Here is a 21,252-nt window from a genome sequence, read left to right as displayed (position 1 = left end):
CTGGTCATCAGTGTTTCTCTCTCCCATGATTCCCTCTGTCTCCAGCACCACCCACCTGGTCATCAGTGTCCATCTCTCCCATGATTCCCTCTGTCTCCAGCACCACCCACCTGGTCATCAGTGTTGCTCTCACCCATCATTCCCTCTGTCTCCAGCACCACCCACCTGGTCATCAGTGTTGCTCTCACCCATCATGCCCTCTGTCTCCAGCACCACCCACCTGGTCATCAGTGTCCCTCTCTCCCATCATGCCCTCTGTCTCCAGCACCACCCACCTGGTCATCAGTGTTGCTCTCACCCATCATGCCCTCTGTCTCCAGCACCACCCACCTGGTCATCAGTGTCCCTCTCTCCCATCATGCCCTCTGTCTCCAGCACCACCCACCTGGTCATCAGTGCTTCTCTCACCCATCATGCCCTCTCTCTCCAGCAACACCCACCTGGTCATCAGTGTTTCTCTCACCCGTGGATGAGAACTCAGGAGCCAGGAAGAAACAGAAAAAAGCAAGAGAGTGAAATGGCAAGTGGGACTGAGCGTGAGAAGGGAGCGAGGATGAGGAAGCGAGAGGACGGGAGGCAGACAGGTGACAATGAGGTCTGAGCATCTTGCCTCCGACCGGTGACAATAAAGGGATGAAACAGATATAAACCCACAAGGACAGAGCGAAGGGGACAGGGATGAGCAGGGGTCGAAGGTGACACATCCTGAAGAGATGGAAAGAAAGCAGACGCAGTGTGGAAGCCCACCTGCCACAGAGGGGACCCAGGAGCCAGCCAGTCCACCTACAGACCCGCAAGGCTCAGGGGCCAGAGAAGCAAGGTGAGGGCGGGGGAGGGGGCAGGGAGAGGCTGCAGGTCTCGTGGGGACATCTGACCTGCCCCGGGCCTGCATGGACCCGAGCAGCCAGGCTCCCACCGGCCTATCCCACTGGAGACATGTCTGTCCTCTGGAGAAAGACCCGGACACCACGGCGGAGAGGCAGGGACACCAGTGCCCCCAGGAGAATGACAACACTCCTGTGAAACGCCAAGCCCCTCCGCTGCCTGGTTCCCCGCCCTCCTCTGGGAACGAGCGGCTCCCAGTGTCACCCAGAGCAGCCGGCCGAAGGTCAGCATCGCCCAGCCACACGCTGGACACGCCCCCCCCCACAAGGAAAACAGACCGAAGGGCAGAGCGGGAGGGCTGTCCTCACTGAGCGAAAGTCACAAGGTAACGTCTAACACGGACACATCAAGGAAGAGCCGAATGACACCGAGAAACCGGAGGCAGGGTCGGGGCGGAGCGGCCACGCCGGGGAAACGGGCGGAGGGCTGCTGCTCTTTCCTACGAGCCTGAGGGACCACGTGACTCATTAAGCGGTGTCATGTATGTGTTCATTGTAAATTAAAACAACAAGAGAAAGTAGAGGCAGGAGCTGGCAGCTGGCAGCTGCTCACCCAGGGAGGGATGAGACACCCACACCCATCCCCTCCCTCGTGTCCTCCCACAGGAGGCCCAGGACGGCGGGTGAAGCTGGCCCAGCTGGCAGCGTCCTCTCCACCCGCGGCCAAGGACAGCTGAGGACACCGAACCATGTGCAGGACAGCATCCCCCCGCCCGCCCAGCGTCCCCGCCTCGCCCCTTCCATTTTGCCGCCCTGCAGCCTGTGGCTCCCATAATGACCTGGAATCTGGGACAGACCCGCTTCTGCAAGGAGGCCAGGGATTTCCCCACCACCGTCGAGACGCCAGACGCGTTGCCAGGATCCAGGTCACAGCTAATTCCCTGCCTCGTGAACTACAGCACCCCTGAGGTGGAGGCCCTGGCGTGGGGGTCCCAGGCAGGCAGGCGCCCCCCGCGTCCTGCGTCAGCAGACCCCCGCGGAGCCCCTCACGTGGCATTTGCCCTTTGATGTTGCCGTGGGGACGCGTCAGGGATTAGCTCAGCACGCTCAGCAGGTGCTGAGGGGTGACCGTGGCGCGGCGCTGTGTTAACTTGACAGCAGGTCCCCAGTTCCGCACAACGCAAAGGTCGCCGCTGAGGTGACCGCGGGCCCAGTTTATGTTTTTTCTTCCAGAGAACAAGTCCCTGAAACGACGGGGATGAGGCTGCCCTCCAAACACAGGGCCCCCATAGCACCCCCATGCATGAGCCTGTTCTCTCTCTCTCTCTACCAATTCCCAACCCCCAACTCTGCCCGACGAGGCAGCCCAGGTCAGCTGGAGGCTCAGGTCTCCCTCCTCTCCTCCTTCCTCCAGACCCGCCCTCTGCTCGGCTGTGTCACTGCTGACTGACCCAGAAACATTCAGTGTTCAGTCAGGGAAATTCTATCACTGGACCTTCAGTGCTTCAGCGCTAAGGTGCTACCATAGAAATCTAATCAATTAATTAATTAGATAATTAATAGCATTTTCTAGCTTTTTTCCGCCATGACACAGGATTCCTGGGAAGGAAATGCCTTCCATCCCATCCGGAGCCTGCGTGTCCCGGCCTCCGGGGAAGGCCGCACGTTTCCCGGGGGAGAGAAGTAAATCACTGGGGCTGCTGACCGGCTGGCGTCGACCTGTGAACCAGGAGGTCACGGTTCAATTCCCAGTCAGGGCACATGTCCAGGTTGCAGGCTTGATCCCCAGTGTGGGACGTGCAGAAGGCAGCCGATCAATGATTCTCTCTCATTGATGTTTCTCTCTCTCTCTCCCTCTCCTTTCCTCTCGGAAATATAAGGGGACAGTGCGTTCCTCCCATTCTGCCTGCGACTTGGGGGGCCAAATCCAGTTCAGGACACAGAGCATACCTGGCCAGGCACCTAAGCCTCGCGCACCGACAGAGGCTCTGCCTGGTGCCTGGTCCCGGGGGGTTCAGAAGTCCTGGAGCTGGAGGTGGAGAGGACCAGGGGGCACCCCCGATCCCCACACCCCCCTGCACAGTGCAGGGTGGCATCAAAGCCAAGACTGCGGCCTTATCCTGCTTCAAATTCCAGCTCCGATGCTCGCTGGGTGGCCCGGACAGGCCCTGCACCCTCTCCGTGACTCACTGCCCACAGAGCCGTGGAAAGCACTTCGAAGCACGGCGCCGCGGATAAAAACACTGCGGGACATTCACAGTGAAATACTGCTCAGCCGTAAATCGAAGAAGGCAGTCTCACCTTTTGCGACAGCATGGAGGGACCTGGAGAGCATCATGCTAAGTGAGACAGGCCAGTCTGAGAAAGACAAGTGTCACATGATCTCACTCATATGTGGAATCTAATGAACAAAATAAACTAACAAACAAAGTAGAAACAGACTCATAGAGACAGAGAACAGTCTGACAGCCCTTGTGGGGTGGAGGGGAGGTGGGGCCTGGATGAAGAAGGTGAAGGGATTAAGCAAAAACCAAAACAAAACAGAAACAGCCAAACTCAAAGACAGACAACAGGATGGTGATGAGCAGGGGGAAGGGGTGGGGGGGTAGGAGAGGGGGAGGGGGATAAGTGGTGACGGAAGGAGACTTGACCTGGGGTGGTGCACACAGTACAATGCACAGGTGACGTGTTACAGGACTGAACCCCTATATGAAACCTATATAATTTCATTAACCAATGTTGCCCCAATACGTTCAATAAACATTCTAAAAAAAGAATTTCTCTTAGAACCTAATAATAAAAAATAACTATTGAGCGGGAAAATAACAACAGAGCGCAGTGCGGGGCCCAGCAGCCGGTCCTGGGGAGACGTGCAGGACAAAACGAATGGTGAAGCAGGCCGCCTCCTCCCACACGGACAGCCTGGGGTGGCGTGTGCACGGGGCGCCCTCCATGTGCCCAGCCCCAAGGCGGCGAGGGGGGCACGCCACGGCCAAGCCAGACCATGATCCCCCTCCTCTTGGCCTGCTCGCTCTCAGAGAAGTGGGGTGGGGGGGGGGGGGGATACACGGTGTCCGATGGCGGGGAGGCTCTCGGGAAACATAAGCAGGAGGCGAGACGGAGTCTGGCTGGGGGAGGGTGTGACATTAGACTGTGTTCAGGGATGACCTCACAGAGGAAGTGACCCCCGAATCAGGCGGGAAGGAGGAGCTGGGAGAACATTCTAACAGAAGCGGGGGGAAGCTCTCGACTCCAAGATGGGAAATTGGCCCGTGGGGTGGGGCGCGGGGCGCTCCCTGGGTCTGCGAATGGTGTTACCACAGTGCTGAGCACACAGCGAGCGCCACGGAAGGGCATCCTGGAGGTGCTTTTTCACACGGCCACTTCCGAGGGTCCCCGCTGCTGATGCTACGACATGAGCTGATGGAACCTTCAGTGCTGGGCTGTCTGAGAGCCTCTGCACCCGCAGCCCTGCCCAGGGCCTCCGGGAGCACTTCCTTATTACACAGGTGTCGGGCTCCCGGGCGCCTCTGTAATTAGGGCAGAATCCAGGCAAGGCCACGGAGACGGGGCCTGGTCCCCCCGCAGCCCCTCCACCAACATCTATGTGCACTGATTACGACAATTAATTTAATAGGGATTCCGCCGCACAAACAATGTATCACTTTATTAGGAAACTCTATAAATGTCAGCGGTGCAATTCATTTTTATTAATTTTTCAAAATGGAATGAGCGGCGGCGGCCGCCAGGAGTTGCATTGCCTCCTCGTTCAGCCGAGCACTGGTGCCATTAATTCCCTAATACCAGGAGGCCGGTGGGTATGAACTCAGCAGTTAACCGCACCAATTAATTTCAACAGCGCAGACGGGAGGGGGACCCGAACTCGACTCACAACTAATTGAGGAAGGTCCTTGAACAACCGCAGCAACTTCTCCTCCTCCCGGGACGCGCCTTCACATGGACACGAGCGGCGAGCTGGCACCAGCAGGCAATGTTCTCCGCCCTCCATCTGGGCCCTGCCCACGCCGCAGGGACCCTGGCAGCTGCTTCCCAGGCCGAGGCCTCCAGCCTGGGACGCCCCTCCATGGCAGGCAGCGCCGCGACATCCTGAGCATCGGCCAGACCTCACAACGTGCAAAGCAAGGTCGCACACGTTACAGGGTTGTCCTCATCACAGCCCTGTGAGGACAGGCTCGGCGTCAGCTCTGGTCCGTCCGTGAGCAAGAAAAGGGGAGCTTTTAAAGGGGCTGAAGTGGCCCTGGCCGGCAGCTCAGTTGGTAAGAGCGTCGTCCCGATGCGCCAAGGTTTCGGGTTCGATCCCCAGTCAGGGCACATATAGGAATCAGCCAATGAATGCAGGAATAAGTGGAACAACAAATAACCTATGTCTCCTCTCTCCCCACCCCACCCCCTTTCTCTCTCAAAGAAAGAAAAAAGGGGCTAACATGACTTCTTAATGTCACAGAGCTGCTGAGTGACAGGGGGGCCCAGCGGATTTATCAGGATCTGACCCCACCCCTTTCCCTCAGCCACGCCGCCCCTTGTGCCCCCCCCCGCCCCCCCAATACGAAGCCCTTTGGCTCCAACCAGATTCCAAAAAGCAAGTGAGTCAGGCACAACCCCGAGGGGCACTCACTTCTCAGTCGGAACCCAAATTCCGAGGCTGAAACACCAGGCAACCCCACCCCCACCCCACGACCCCCGCCTTGAAGTGGCCGACTGCTCTGCCTTGGAAGGTGGCTGCAGCAGGCCCAGACCCGCATCTGCACACCTGCAGCCAGCTGGCCGCCTGGACCCCGCCTGCTGCCTCAACACAGCTTTTCCCTCCCCTGGATCCAGGAGAGTCTCCCCGAGGAGCGAGGGGCGCAGAGGAGAGGAGCGGGCGGAGGAGAGGAGGGGGCAGAGGAGAGGAGGGGGCAGAGGAGAGGAGGGGGCAGAGGAGAGGAGGGGGCAGAGGAGAGGAGGGGGCAGAGGAGAGGAGGGGGCAGAGGAGAGGAGGGGGCGGAGGAGAGGAGCGGGCGGAGGAGAGGAGGGCGCACAGGGGCTGGGGCTGCTCAGGGTGAGCCCCGCTGCTGAGCGTCAGGGACGGGCAGAGGCAGAAAGCAGACAGACCTTTCTCCCCAAGGAAACAGGGTTCTCAAAGCGGGGTCGCAGGCGGGCCGCATCCATCACCTGGAACCTGTTAGAAATGTCAGGTGCGCGGGCCCAGCCGGACCTACTGAGTGAACTCGGGGTGGGCCCGGCACGGGCATGTTAAGAAGCGTTCCACTGACTGCCGTGCCGCTCAAGTTGGGGAGTCACCACCCTGGGAGGAAATGCCCCCAGAAGAGGAGAGGGATGAACGTGCCGGGATCTCCCCGGTTTGAGAGACGCTGTGCTCCCCAAATAGTCAACGGTGTCTCCCTTCACTCCCCACCCCGCCCCCACCCCACAGTCTTCTCTGGCCAAGGGAACTGCCCTGGCGATGGAGCAGGCGTGATGGACGCCACAGCAGCAGGGTTTCAGGCACGGACTGCCCGGGGCTTTAGGCTTCGGCCACCCCCCAGGGGAACCACACGTCCCAGACAGTGAGCGCAAGGACACGGCGAGTGCTCCCAGACACACCCCAAAGCCACAGCCACCACAGGACATCCAAGTCTGCGCGTCCCTAAGCGTGAGGCTGCTTCTTACGCAGCATCATCACGGCAAAAGCTGACTGCTACAAACCCTTGATTCTCTAGCAAAGGAACCCTGGCCCGGGAGGCTGAGGACTGAGGACACACGCTGTGGAATTCGGGGAGAGCCGCGAGACGCAGAGCCGCCTCCGCCCGCCTGGAGACGCGGGGAACCAGCCTTTCCTCAACACCCTCAGCCTCTAGGGACTCTGTCACCACCTGAAGGACGCTGACCCCGGAAGCCTGTGCCGGAGGAAGGGACCCTTCCAAGTGCCTTCTAGGATGAAAGAGCACGCGAGACCCTCTCCCCAGGGCTCAGAAAGGAAGGGTCAGGCCGGTGACCACGGGGCAGCAGACCCCCCGCCCTTCCCTGCACCCACTTACCACACCAGGAGGGTCTTGTGCTTCTGCCCAAAGTGAGACAGACGGAGCACCCCGCCTCCTACATGCAGCCCTCAGCCCCGCACCCACGTAAGCCCGCTCTCCACCCCCAAACACCTGCCCGTCACAGCCCACGGGAGAGCTGTGGCAATGGGGAACGGCCACGAGAGCTGGGGAGGAGGGCGGAGGCTGCCTGTCAAGTGAGCCTGCATCCCGTCACCGCGGTCACACACCCACCCCCTGCCGGGCAGAGTGCAGGCACCCGTATCCGCCCAGCCCTCTCCTCCCCCGCGGGCAGCGGGAGAAGCTCGGTGTCTGTGGCAGTTGCAGGTTCAAGGACATGTACCGCGTCATAAACCGCAAACGTAGACACTGCTTCTGGCCTGGGAGGCCTTCTGACCGCCACCAAGAATAACCCGACTTCCCGTTTGTAAGCCTCTCTGAGATGGATGTGGGCCGTTCGGGGGGTGGGGGGGGTTCCCTTTTAAAAAGTGAGTCTCTAGACAACACGGTGGCAGGTGGGCAGTTCCCAAAATAAATGCCCCGAGGCTCCTGGGGGCTGAGGCTCGCAGGCGCCCAGCAGGCAGGGGGGCGGTGAGAGCCAGGGAGAGAGCACCACCCCGCCTGCAGGCAGCCGCGGGACACCCCTGCCCTCGCGCCCACGTCCTGGGCCGATCAGCGTGCCCTCGGTGCCACGAGCCATCACACGCAATGTGGCATTTCCACTCGGCCGGGACCAGCCCTGCCCTCGCGCCCATGTCCTGGGCCGATCAGCGCACCCTCGGTGCCACGAGCCACCACACAACGTGGCATTTCCACTCGGCCGGGACCTGGCCGGCCCAATCAGGCAACCCAGGAACATCAACCCAGTTACGTGCGAATCGGAAGAGCTGCGAGATCTGGGCATTACCTTGTCTTAGGGGATGTGGTGAGCCATTCTTCGTGCTTCTCAAACGTTATTAAATAAGCTGCGATTTCCTGAAACAGAAGAATAGAGAGACAATAACCACGGTGCCACTGGATGCTGAGAGGTGACGTTCTGCCGGTCCCGCAGCTGCCCCTTCTGCGGGGCTGGACCCACGCCCCAGGGAAACCCCCACGTGGGCTGCGTCCGCTGTATTTGTTTAAAGCCCTTTCCGTTCACCCTGCCGCACAGCAGCCATCTAAGCACCGGCTTTCAAAGATGAATGGGTGGCAGGGACCAAGGTATTTCTCAGTGGGTGGGAACGGCAGACACCACTGCTGATTCTAAATGCCGTCCATTTGAAAAAGGAAAACGCGTGCCCACAACAGGTCTCCACTCGCGAGGTTGCCCTCGGAGAGTTCCGTCTGTCTTCTTCCGAAGCCGGACTGGCCTTTCATGGGTCACAGAGATGCTGGCTCTCCCAGCTCGATCCCAACCCCTGAGCCCATCACACGGAGATCACACAGATACTACAAATTCACCTTCCAGGGAGACGGGGTGGGGGGGGCGGGCAGGGGGAGTGAGAGGGAGAGAAGGAGAGGGGGAGATGGAGAGGGAGAGGGGGAGGGGGGAGAGAGAGAGAAGGAAAGCGAGGGAGAGAGGACCATTCCCACTCTGATAACTTAATCCATTGAGCTGAGCCATGTCAGCAGAGTTGAGGCAAAGATGGAGGAAATGTGGGCACCTGGAGGTAAATTAAATATTTATAAACACAACAACCTCCCTGCAGATGGAATCACTGATTTATTAATAATTTCCATAAAAAGCTAGGGGGTCACATCCACATAAGCCACCGCCCAGCTCAGAGCATGACACGGCCCATCACTCCCAGCTCCACACAGCCCCGCGGACGGGGCCTGGCAGGGACTGCGCTTAAACTAAGGCTGCACCGGCCTCGTTCGCCTTGATCTTGGTGATGGCGGCACGCGGAGCTGCTGCCCTGGCCTGTCAGAACCATGTGGCGGAGGCCCCCGTCTAACTCCTCCGCGGCCAGGGGGCCTGGCGGGCTCCGGCCTGGGGCAGGCCTCCCCCGGGGGCACAGCCCTCCCCCAGGAGCGCAACCTTCCTCAGCAGTCACCCCACACTGGGCTGGGACACGTGCAGCACACCTGTGACCTGAGACCCTAAACTTGGCTTTGGGGACAAAGAAGGGACTGTCACCAAAGCCAGGCAGGCAGAGCAGGTTACAGGAGAAAGCAGCCGTCCCACGCAGTGCGCAGGCCGCAGGCCCCAGCAGAGATGGGGTCACGGAATCTGGAAGCCAGCCTCTGCCATGAGGGGGCCGCTCGGTGCAGGAGGGGAGCAGGGCCTATGGCAAAGGCGGCTGCGCATTGAGTAGATTTCCACCCCTGACTGCAGCTGGCGCTGAGTGACCAGGAATGCTCTCACCTCCCTGAGCAAATATGTTGTGTCTGTGAACGTTTATTACTGAAGATGGCTGAAGCCAGCGCTTAGATGCAGCCAAATGCAGCCACTGCCGGGTACACCCTGGCGGTGACTTGGCTAACTCGGTCACTGGGGGAGGTGGCAGGCCGTGCCGTGAAGGACATGAGCTCCGAGAGCAAACAGACCTGCTGGGGCTGCGGCCGGACCGCGTTCAGCTGGCAGGTCTGGAGCCTGTGACTCAGCCCGTCTGCACCTGAGATCATGCACCCACGGGGCAGTCGTCAGGAGCGATGGTTCTTAACACACTTAATACACAGCCACGCCCGCGACCACGGCTACCGTGACCCTCACTACCGGGTCTCCGCGGTGTGAGCCGGTCCTCAGGCCCTGATGGGGGAGCAGGTACTATGTGGCCCCTCAGAGGTCGCCAGCACGGCTGGCTTGCCTTCGTCAATCCCCACCTGGCACCCCCTATACCCCTCTGCCCCTGCACCCCGTGCCCACAATGAGTGCTCTATCACAGTGACTGCTCGGAGTTACCTAGCGTCAATCCTTCCGTCATCTACAGGCGCCCGCTGCTTTTCACAGAGCACCGACAGCGAACAGTGGTTGAAGTCAGAAGGCGTTTATGTAACTGAGCCCCGTGTGTGCCGGCCCACCACCTGCACTTTAGGGAGCTTGGGGTGCAGAGGCTTGGTCTGTGCCAACAGGAACCCCTCGGATCCCTGCCCTTGCCCGGGACCATGCTGGGAACTGTGATCCCCTGGCCCAGAAGGATGGGGACACACTGCGTCCCAGCCACCTCTAGGTTTATCGGTGTCCCTCCCGACGACCCAGATGCCCAAAGAAGTCCTTCGTGAACATCCCTCAGTCAGCCCTCACGCCAACCTGGCAGAACCCGCCCCCACCCCGCCACCAAGCAACTGCCCTCCAAAGAGAAAAGCTCCACCTGCAGCGGGGCTCAGTGGTTGAGCATTGACCTATGAACCAGGAGGTCAGGGTTCAATTCCCAGTCAGGGCACAGGCCCGGGTTGTGGGCTCTATCCCCAGTGTGGGGCGTGCACGAGGCAGCCAATCAATGATTCTCTCTCAACATTGATGTTTCTCTCTCTCTCCCTCTCCCTTCCTCTCTGAAATCAATAAAAATATTTTTTTTAAAAAGAGAGAAAAAAAAGCTCTCGGACCACTTACTGATTCAAGATTAGCTGTTGAGCACCTACTGTGTGCCATCAGTGGACAAGACCACAGGAAGTCTGCCCTGACAGAGCTCACGGCGAGTAGGGGAGAGACATTGGATGGCTCACAGGGAGCGCTGCGGCAGGATCCACTGTCTGGCCAGCTGTGTGGCCAAACCCAGCGGGTCATCAGGGGTCCGCTGAGCGGCTGTGCAAGAGGCCGAGGCCCGGGAAGTCACACCAGCTGAGGAACTACCTCAGAGCACCCCTCCTCCCCCAGACAACAGTGACACCCCCACACCGAGTCCCCTAGTACCACCCGCCCCGCTGCCCAGCAGCCTCTCTGAGCAAAGGAAACCAAGGGCCCGGGCAGGCTCCACCCCGTCCTGCTCAGGTTGGCCAGGCCCTGAGGCTACCTCGGCCTCCGGGGCACATCACCTCGCTACTGCTGGGCGAGTCCAAGTCACCTGGGCACTCCCAGGCCCACACTTCCAGCCTGCCCGGCCCACTTCCCTTATCCGGTCTCGGCCCACCTCCCCGTCGGTGGGCAGTCCACGGGCTGGACCCGCCTCCCCAAAGCCTGGGAACTGGTGGGGAGACAGACACACACACGCCAAAGAGCCACACGGAATGCTTAGGGGTCCTAAAACTTTTTAAACAGGGGGCCAGTTCACTGTCCCTCAGACCGTTGGAGGGCTGGACTATAGTTTAAAAAAAAACTACGAACAAATTCCTATGCGCACTGCGGGCCCAGAACGAGTCGGCTGCTAAGCAGGACAGGCAGTGGCACCCGGCGGGCCAGATAAATGTCCTCGGCGGGCTGCATGTGGCCCGCGGGCCGTAGTTTGAGGACCCCCGGCAGAGGTTAAGTCATGCAGAGCAAAGGAAGAACCGTCAACATTCCCAGTAAGACAAGTCCCCGGGCTGGGAAGGGGGATGATTTGGGGGACGAGGGCCTTCAATGTCTGTGTCATCGTTACCATGGTGATGGCTAACACCGGCAGAGTGATGTCTAAGGCCAGTTACTGCTCTAGGAGCCTGTGGGGGGTCTCCTCACTTAATCCTCAGAAAAAACGATGAAGGAGGAACATGCCCACTTTACAGGCAGGGAAACTGAGGCGCAGAGCAGTTACGTGGTCTGCCCAAGGTCACACGGCTCGTCTCTGCAGAACCAGAACGCAGACCCAGGCAGAATGGTTCCAGAGCCCACGCTCCCCACTGCTGCTCTGAATGTCTTCAAGGACAGCCACGACGTGCTCGGGCGGAGAAATGAACGCCCCATGTGGAGGGCCATGCCTCCCCCAAACAGTCTGACAGCCTCCAGCTCCCCATGGCCCAGAGCCACGTCACTGCCCCCCTCCTGCCTTCAGGGACCAGGAGGAGCCAGGCTGGGCCTCCACGGGCCGGAGTGTCTCCTTCCCGCAGGGTCAAGCTGATTCCTTCCCGAGTGCTCCTCCTCCCGGTATGATTCATCTCCTTCGGGGACAGGCATGCCTGAGGCAGACCAAACAACAGGCACAGAGGGGTGCTCTGGGGAAGAGGGAAGGAGCTGTGACAGGACCTCAGCCCGCCTGACTGGCCTCCTTCACCCCAAAGCTCCCCCCGCCGCCGGGCTCCGCAGACGGCGAGGAGACAGACCTGGTCTACCTCCTTTCTACAGAGCGGGAAACTGAGGCCCGGAGAGCAGGAGGGACGTGTCTGGCTGACCAAGGGGCCTGGACCCCACGGTGGGCATGACGTTCCCACCTGTTGCCTCTCAAGCTCAAGGCCGGCCCAGGAAATTCGCAGAATGCTCCACAAGAAGAGAGCGCACCCCAAAGAAGCGAAACCAGGGGCTCAAACAACAGGGTGCATGTGACTGCTCGGAGCAGCTCTGTTCTCCGCAGCCAAGCGTGCGGGCCGCCGTGTCGGCCAGCACACGGATGGACACCCAGAGGACGGCGGGTGCAGAGAACAGAGCAGTGATCATCCCTCAGAAGAAACAAAGTTGCCGCACATGCCACACGGGTGAACTTGAAAACATACTGAGAGGAAGAAGCCAGACACATTCCCGATTCCATTTCTACGGGACACCCAGAGGAGGCGAATGCGTGGAGACCAAGATGAGCGGTCGCCAGGGACTGAGAAAGAGGGGGTGGGAGTGACAGCTAATGGGGACATGGTTTCCTTTGGGGGAACGGAAATGTCTGGCACTAGATAGTGGTGAAGGTCACACAACACTGTGAATGTTCTAAATGCTGCCCGTGGCAAATTTTATGCTGTATTTTATCACAATAAAGAAGGAAGCGTGGCCATCCCATGTAGCGAGGTGGGCTCTGGCATGGAGATCATGCCAGCGCTCCCTGCCCACAGAGGTGGACCCCGAGCCTGCAGGCCTGGCCCAGTGCCCGGCGCCCTCAGCATCACCCTCGTCCTGGATCCCAAACCCCGCGTCAGTGAGAAGAATGGCCGGACTGTCAGGATGAAGGAATTCGCCGCAGGCTCCAAAGCAAAGGCTGTCCAGCTTGCAGATTTTAAATGGTTAGTTTGTCCTTTGGATGCTCAACTAGAAAAACTGCCGCCGAGCTACGATGTCTGCGGTGGCAGGGGACAAACTGGAGCCGTCGAGGCCCCCGCCCCTTCCATCTGCTGGCACCAGGGCAGCGGGCGGCCCTCCCCTGCAAGGGCAGAGGGCAGGACCACAGCGGCACAGCTCTGCACTCGGCACCTGCGCCTGGTCACACGGGGCATCCTGTGCATCCGGCCTTCCAAAGGCATGCCCATGGCTCACGGGGGCGGGAGGGGGGCTGTCTGCCCCGGGAGGTGCGCTCGGAAGGAGTGAGCCAGCTGCAGCAGGCGAGGCTCAGGGGTCCCGCGGAGGCTGCCCTGGGGACCCGCAGGTGAGAAGGCATCGTTGTACCAGCCTGGCTCCCCTGGCCCTCCCCACCTCGGCCCCCTTGCACCGATTCTGCCCCGTAACCTCCCGGCCCTGTTCACAGCCCATCTCCTCCAGGGAGTCTCCCTGGTGTCTCACTCCGCCGTGAGCCCCCGTTTCCAGAATCTTCTCACAGTGGCAGCACCTCTCCAGACTCCCGGCAAAGTGCGGTGTCACTGGCGTTCATGGGCATGGCGTCCTCCCTCCCGGTGTCTGGTGTCCAGGAGGCTGAGCCTGCTCCCACCTCGCCTAGGCCACTCAGCTCTGCTCAGGGGGTGACGAGCACGGACGCCTTTGGAGGGCCGGGACGCACGGTGAGTGACAGGGGCGTTCTCTTCTACAGGCTGCCGACAGCCTGGCTGGCGTGGCTCGTTGGTTGAGCATTGACCTTTGAACCAGGAGGTCTGGGTTCGATTCCCGGTCAGGGCACAGGCCCGGGTTGTGTGTTCGATCCCCAGTGTGGGGCGTGCAGGAGGCAGCCGATCAATAACTCTCTCTCATCATGGATGTTTCTCTCTCTCTCCCTCCCTCTCTGAAATGAATAAAAATATATTTTTGAAAAAAATAATAAAATAAAATAAGGCTGCAGACAGGAAGAGCTGTCTGTGAGGCCACGCTGGCCGGCCCCGGGGAGGGTGGGGGCGGCGCGGGATAAACGCAGTCGCTGAGGTTGGTGCATGTGAGGCTGGTGCGTGTGAGGCTGGACACGGGTGCCCGGCTCAGCCCTCCCGTTCAGGGGGCAGCGCTGGCCAGTGGGCACACACACAAGCCACAGATGCCAACCCCAGAGATGACTTTGACATCGCGAGAAGCTACTTTTTCCCCCAAAAAAAGGTAAACGGCAGGAGAAATTAATATTCAGAGTATATCTTATTACTAATGCACTTTCTGTTTTAACCCATGTATCCCAAAACATGACTTCACTACCGAGGAGTCAGGAGCCTTTTCAGACAACACTGTCCAAGGCTGGGTGGCAGCAGCCGGATTTGCAGTGCTTGGCAGACACGTGCGGCAGCCGCCGTGGGCAGGGCGGCCCTCGGTGCAAATGTCACGGAAACCCACAAAATCGACCTGCCTGCTGCAGCCCGCCCTGCGGAGTCCCACTGGCACGTGTCCAGCACGGAGCCGGCCCTGCCCCTGCTGCTGGGAGCCCGCGTTTGTCTGTGAGAGGGTGTGGGCTCCTCAGAGGTCTGAACCCCTCCGTCCCTCGGCCCAGGCTCGCGGTCACGCCCATTCCCTCTCCAGGAGGGGCCACCCATGGCAACACCCCAGCCCAGAGAACTGCCCCCCCCCCATTTCCCCTGAAGCTGCCCTCAGAGAAAGGTCAGGAGCCCCTTCCCTTCCATCACCTCCAGTCAGTACCCCCTCCACCCCCGCCGCCGCCCTGGCCTGTCTTCCAGATGTGGGTCCAATGTCGGGAGACAGGAGTCAGTCTCCAGGGCCCGGAGCCCTCATCGGGACAAATTAAAGAGACAAAACAACAACGCACGACAGGGAGAAGGTTTTGTTTTTTATTCCCGAGTCCAAGGAATAAAACTATCTGTGGTCTACGTGATCTCAGATGTTTTGCTTCCAAACCTGGGTCTTTCAACCAAGAGATAATTGTGTAACGTGTGTGTTTTATGCGAGTTCTGCGCAGGGTTTTACCTGTAAGAAACCAGGGCTGGGGGGAGGGGGCCTCTTGGAACAGCTGGCCCGGCAGCTGCCCAGCCGCCACATGCAGCCCCGTTTCTCCCGATGGGAAGGAAACAGCTCCTCCCAGGACTCTGGTTGGAAGCCGCACACTTAGTGTCCTGGGGCATGTCAGAGGCCAGCCCTCCAGCTGTGTGCTTCCTTAAGGACGCGTGAACGTCCTATTAATGACCCCTAGCCCATGTTTACAGGGGAGGCAAATTTTCCCAGAGCCCATCACTCAGGCACTTCACTAAAATAACGGGCCTCGCCTGGCCAGTGGCTCAGCGGTTGGAGCACCACACTGTGCACCGAAGGGTGGCGGGTTGGTTCCCCATCAAGGGTGCATGCCCGGGTTGCAGGTTCACTCGTACATGGGGGAGGCGACCAGTCGATGTGTCTCTCACAGAGATGTGAGGACCTTCTCTCTCCCTCCCTCTCCGCCCCCTCTTCCTTCCACTCTCTCTGAGAAGCAATGGGGGGAGAAATAACTGGCCTTGATTGCAATGAATACGTAGCCATTTCCATACCCGGCTCCGGTGGCGCCTCTCACCTGCTCTCTCCGGGCACCCCCGCCCCGCCCGCCTCGCAGAAAGCTGGCGGGTCTCCCCCTCCGAGACAAATATTCCAACTAGAGTCAACCACCTTTTATAGTCAGCAATTCCTCACGCTAAGTTTTCTCTGTCCCGTGTGGTTTCTGTGACCTGCCTGGACCCGGCTGGCGCAGAACCGCCCACAGCCCGAGGACACCTGCCCCGCATGGCTGGTCACCCTTGAGCACAGACTAGGAGGCAGAGGGTGGGAAGACGGGCATCGAGGGAGCTAGCTATCCGGCTCCCAGGACGGCTCCTGGACGCCGGCCACACGCCAGCCTGGAAGGCATGGAAACAATGTGTGTCCTACGCTTTCCTTTGTGAGGAGAAATGACCTTACCTTTGGGGAGATACAAAGCGCTTCTTGTAGAATAGAAAGAAGTGCCTCCACCTCCCTTCGGCTGCGTGATATGAGCGAGTCACTGCCCTTTCCTGCCTGAGATATGGGGCGGCACCCCTGTACCCCACCAGGTGGTGTGCACACAGGGGGTCACTGGGTTACGACGCTGGTGATCAGCTCCACAGAGGTATAATTTACATACAATAAAATGCAACTCTTCCTAGGTGTGCAGTTCAATGAACATGAACAAACAGATCCCCGTGTATCCATCACCACGTTCAAGACAGAAGACAGTCCCGGCCCGGTGAGAAGGTCCTCACACCTCGTCAGCCGGCCCCCCAGCAAACACGGGTCTGCTTCCTGTCCCTGCGATGAGTCTTCCTGTTCTAGAATTCCATACACAGGAAATCCCACAGGACGCACTCCTTTGGGGTCTGGCTTCTTTCACTCAAAATAACGTTGTTGAGATGGACCAGGGGTGGGCAAACTTTTTGACTCGAGGGCCACAATGGGTTCTTAAACTGGACCGGAGGGCCGGAACAAAAGCATGGATGGAGTGTTTGTGTGAACTAATATAAATGAAAAGTAAAGGAGCGGAGGGGAGAGCAAGAGAACTCCGTGGGCCGGATAGAACAGCCGAACGGGCCGGATCCGGCCCGCGGGCCGTAGTTTGCCCACGGCTGAGATGGACCCATGCGGTCGTGTGTACCAGCAGTAGCCGTTCCTTTCACTGCAGAGAGGAATTCCACGGGGTGGATGCGTCACAGCTCGTTTACCCACGCCAATGCTGAGGAACATGTGCGCGGTCCCCAGTTGGGGACTGTCATGAATAAACTAACGCTCATTTACAAGTCTTTGTGTGGACACACGTTTTCATTTTTCTTTGGTGAAAACACAGACACGGAACTTCTTGGCCATGTGGTAATACAGGTTTGACTACATAGGAAGCTGCCAAACTGTTTCCCAAAGTGGCGGCACCGTTTTAGAGTTCCGCCTGGAATGTACGTGAAGTAAAGTTGCTCCACATCTTTGCCAACACTTGGCACTGATGGTCTTTTCAGTTTTAGCCATTTCTGTGGGTGTGCAGTTATCTCACTGAAGTTTCCATTGCTTTTCCCTCATGACGATATTTAACATTTTTCACGTGTGTACTCATCGCTATATGTCTTCTTTTGTGAAGTCTCTCTTCGTTGTTGCCTAATTTTTAATTAGGCTGTTTGTTCTGCTGTTGAATTGTAACAGTTCTTTTTGTATTTTGGGTAGGAGCCCTCTATCAGGTTTATGCATTATGAAAATTTTCTTCCAGTCTCTGGCTTACTGTTTTATTTTCTTCAAGTCATATTTCAAAGAGCAAACGTTTTAAAATTGGCTTAAGTCCAATTTACCATTTTCTCCTGCCCAATTGAAGAAACGTTTGTCTACTCCAAGTTCCCTGCATTTTACTTGGGATGTTTAGACTGTTTATATTTAGTGTGATTATTGACGTGGTCAAGTTTAAATTAACCATCGTGCTATTTGTTTTCTATTTCTTCCATTTTGTTCTTTGTTTCCTTTTCCTCTTTTTCTTGCCTCCTATTGGACTGGTTTTTCTTTAGTATTTCAGTTTAACTCCACGGTTAGGTTTGCCTCTGTTTTATTGAGATTGCTCTAGGATTTGCATTATGCTCATTAATCTAATGGAATCTTCCTTCAAATATTAAACTACTTTGTAGATATTTTTAGGGCTCAAAGAGTGATTCCACTTTGCCCCTTCCCTCATTCCTGGTACTGCTTGCTGTCATCTATTCTAAATATGTTCCAGACCCCAATACAGTGATGTAAGCAATTAATTACCTTTAAACAAATTTAAAACGAGGGAAAATACATTTAACTACATATACGCCATTTTCAGCCCTCCCCTTTGTTTTGTATAGCTCTGGGTTTTCATCTCATGTCATTCCTCTCTACATGAAACTGCCTTTAACATTTCCTGTAATGCAGGTCTCCAAGCAATGAATTCTCTGATGTGTGTGCATGTGCTGGTTTGTGTGGCTGTATGATTATTAGAAAACTTCTTTACTTCACTTTAATTTTTTAAGGTCACTGCACTGCATATAGAATTCTGGCTGACAGGTTTCCCCTACCTACCCCTACTCCCCTCAGAATTTAAGAGATTGTGTTCCATTGTCTCCTGGCTTGCATGGTTTCATATCTATATATATAAAAGGCTAATATGCAAAGTGTCCCCTCGGGAGTTTGACCAGGAGACCAGAAGTTCGATCACTCGCTATGACGTGCATTGACCACCAGGGGGTGGTGAAAAATGAAGGAAGGCCCCAGCCAACAGCCGAAAGGCCCGATCAGCCCTGATCAGCGGCCAGGCCTAGGGACCCTACCCGTGCACAAAATTTCATGCACTGGGCCTCCAGTACATATATATATATATATATAATTTATTTATTTCAGAGAGAGAGGGAGAGGGAGAGGGAGAGAGAGATAGAAACATCAATGATGAGAGAGAATCATTGATTGGCTGCCTCTTGCACGCCCTCTCCTGGGGATCGAGCCCACAACCCAGGCATGTGCCCTTGACCAGAGTCAAATTCAGGACACTTCAGTCCACAGGCCAAGGCTCTATCCACTGAGCCACACCAGCTAGGGCCTGGTTTGCATGGTGTCAACGATAAATCTGCAATAGTTCTTTTCTTTGTCCCTTGTAATGTGCCCCTTCTTCCCTGCCCCACCCCTTCCCCACCCCCATTGACTTTAAGACTTTCTCTGTATCACACATTTGAAGCAGTTGGATTATGGGGTGCCTTGCTGTGGTGTTCTTTGTGTTTATCTTGCTTGGGGTGCGTTGAGCCTCTTGAATCATTGGGTTTATAATTTTCATCAAAGTTGGAACCCTGGCAGCCATGACATCTTTAAATAAAGAGTGTCAGGCTTTGCCCTGGCAGGCACTTGAGTTACCTGTGCATCAACCTGATGCCCTCAAGACTTACTTCTAATCTTCGTAAGGTGAGTCTGCAGCACCTCTTCCTCTGGAAATGTTCTAGCCCCACTGGTATTCCTTTTCTTTCTGTACTGAATGTCCCATTCATTTGAGGAGGACTCTGCCATCTGGCCAGTCTGAGTCTGAGCACCTGCCAGTCCTGAGTGAGCGCTGGGAACTGCTCACCTCACAGCCCTTAGAGGCTTTTAGCCCACCTTGTGGACTGTCACCTCACACGTCAGCAGCTTAGCATCCAGCAGAACTTTCCAGGGGACCCAGGCAGATTCCTGGAGCACTTTATCCGCAAGGCCCTCTCCCCTCTGATCTTCGGCCTCCGGAATTCTGGCCTTCCCATCCTCCCCAGACTCCGATGTGTGTCTCCCCAGTTCAGCAAGATGAGGGCACGCTGCATGGGGACCTTCCCTGAAACCGCCATTTTGAAATGCCTCCCAGCAGAAATACAGAGTGACCGCGGGACCCCCAGTCTCCTCTTGGGAACCACAGTCCTGCCTGGACTGCTGCGTAGCATCTGAAACGATTTTGCTCTCATATCTTGTCCAGTTTTATCATTATTGATGGCATGAGGACAAGTCTGGTTCCAGTTACTCCCTCACAAAGAGCAGCAGAAGTCGCGCCAGGAATTTTTAGATTTCCATCTTGTTCTGTGAGAGGCAGGTCAGCAATCTTTGGAAGAGGACAGAGCCAGCCCGAGGCACCAGGGTTACACCTCTGCGGGTGCCACTGCGGCCCAGAGAGAGGCTGCCATGGAGCCTACGGGGGGGGGGGGGGGGCAGGCTTCCTCAAAGCTGAGTGGGAGGAGAGAGTGTCGGGGACAACTGAACACTGGCCGTGCTTGAACCCCACCTGCCCTTCCTTCATCGCCACCCTGGCCGGATAAAGATGTAGACCTGTGATCTGACACATGCAGCTCAAGACTCAGAGGAGCCCAAACACGCCCGGGTTTCTGTTGTGAGTCCTTGCAGGAGAGCGCTATAAACTGAATACAAAGCAGAAGCAGTGTTGCAAGAACTTGGCTTCCTTTTCAACCTTGGCAGGATTTTATCTGCACAGAAAGTGTCACTGACAGCTCCACGCTGCCAACTCCCATTAAGAACAAGGGACAGGGGACAGCGATGCAAAAATATCCTGCATCGCATGATCTTTGTGTAGCCTCCTCCCTGTAGAGAAATCCTAAATTCCTGGTGAAATAAATCAGGAAATTATAGCAGCGGGTGTGTGTAGGGGTGTGTGTGTGTGTGTGTGTGTGTGTGTGAGTGTGTGTGTGTGTGGACGTGTGTGCTCTCTTCCTCCCAGTACATAACCCCACCCACATGCTAACCATCTCCACCTCTGCTCTAGCATATTAAGCAGGAGAGCACTTCGGAAGTGGATCTTCATCATCACAGAGGTCAGAGAAGGATCTAGAAGGTCAGAGAGGCTCTGGAAGGAGCAGACGTGGCCCTGGTGCCTCTGGAGACGGTGCTGGGCGTGCATCTGGCCCTGTTCCAGCCTTCCTGCCACCCAGCTCTGAACAGCTAATGACTCCTTGCAGAACAAACCCCAACACTCAGCCTAACCCCACCCCACTCCCAATCCAGTAAAACGAATAAAAAACAGAAGCCAGAAATCTTAAAATTAACACATCCAAGATACACGCAGAAACCACTGATCAAAACCTCCTATCTTCCCTCCCGGCCGACACTCCAGCCCAGCCCTAAGGCCCCATAACGGAATCCCATTATCTACAACAGCTACTCATTCTGGAGGAGAGTCACAACCCAGGAGTCACAGGGGCTGCGAAGGAGAGCCTCCTCTGCTCCCATAGATGGGGTGCAGCACGTGGAGCTGCAGCAAGGAGGGCACCTCCCCAGAGTCACAGAGCCGTGGATGGAAGGAAGGAACGGGGCGGTGGGGAAGGACGGCTCAGAGCCACTTTGTCCCATCTGTGCGGACGCGGAACAGACGCCGATTTCACGAAGGAAGAAAGCAGAGTCCACGAGTCGCTTTCCTTACATTCTAGGACTGCCTGACTCCGGAAAACACAGGGATTCCAGCGAAAGTCGGGAGCAAGTAAGATTAATTAGCAGAGGCTCAAATCCTTAATTCACACTTCAAACAAACAAATTAATTGTGTAACTAACAGAGTGTGACTTGATTACAGGCCGCTGGTGGCCCTTAATGGATGAAAGGTGTTCGGGTTCCATAGCCCGCCTCCACCAGGGACCTTCAGCTCAGTCGCCATCCTCGCATGCAAACACCTGTGATCACGAGCCCCACTTGGCGAGCGAGCGCCCTGGCTTGGAGCGTGTGCAATTGAAGAGCGAACAGGAGGAGAATTCTGCATTTTCCAGAGGCAATTGTTCCCCCTGCTTTGGAAAG

At 57.1% G+C, this 21,252-nt stretch overlaps 1 protein-coding gene across 11 annotated transcripts in view; it reads right to left on the bottom strand.

The window, feature by feature from the left end:
* The window catches only part of CAMTA1 (calmodulin binding transcription activator 1), a 701,446-nt gene that overhangs the window by 438,766 nt on the left and 241,428 nt on the right, over positions 1-21,252 (bottom strand). For all 11 annotated transcript variants that reach the window (XM_080656710.1, XM_080656721.1, XM_080656725.1 and 8 more), the window contains one exon: positions 7,770-7,837. In XM_080656710.1, coding sequence (XP_080512836.1) covers positions 7,770-7,837 — 68 coding nt within the window. The remainder of the gene's footprint in view (positions 1-7,769; positions 7,838-21,252) is intronic.

The sequence above is a fragment of the Plecotus auritus genome, assembly GCF_963455305.1.
Source record: "Plecotus auritus genome assembly, chromosome: 2".
Lineage (NCBI taxonomy): Eukaryota > Metazoa > Chordata > Mammalia > Chiroptera > Vespertilionidae > Plecotus > Plecotus auritus.
Note: the sequence above shows the minus strand (reverse complement) of the source record. Positions and strands in the feature narration are given on the sequence as shown.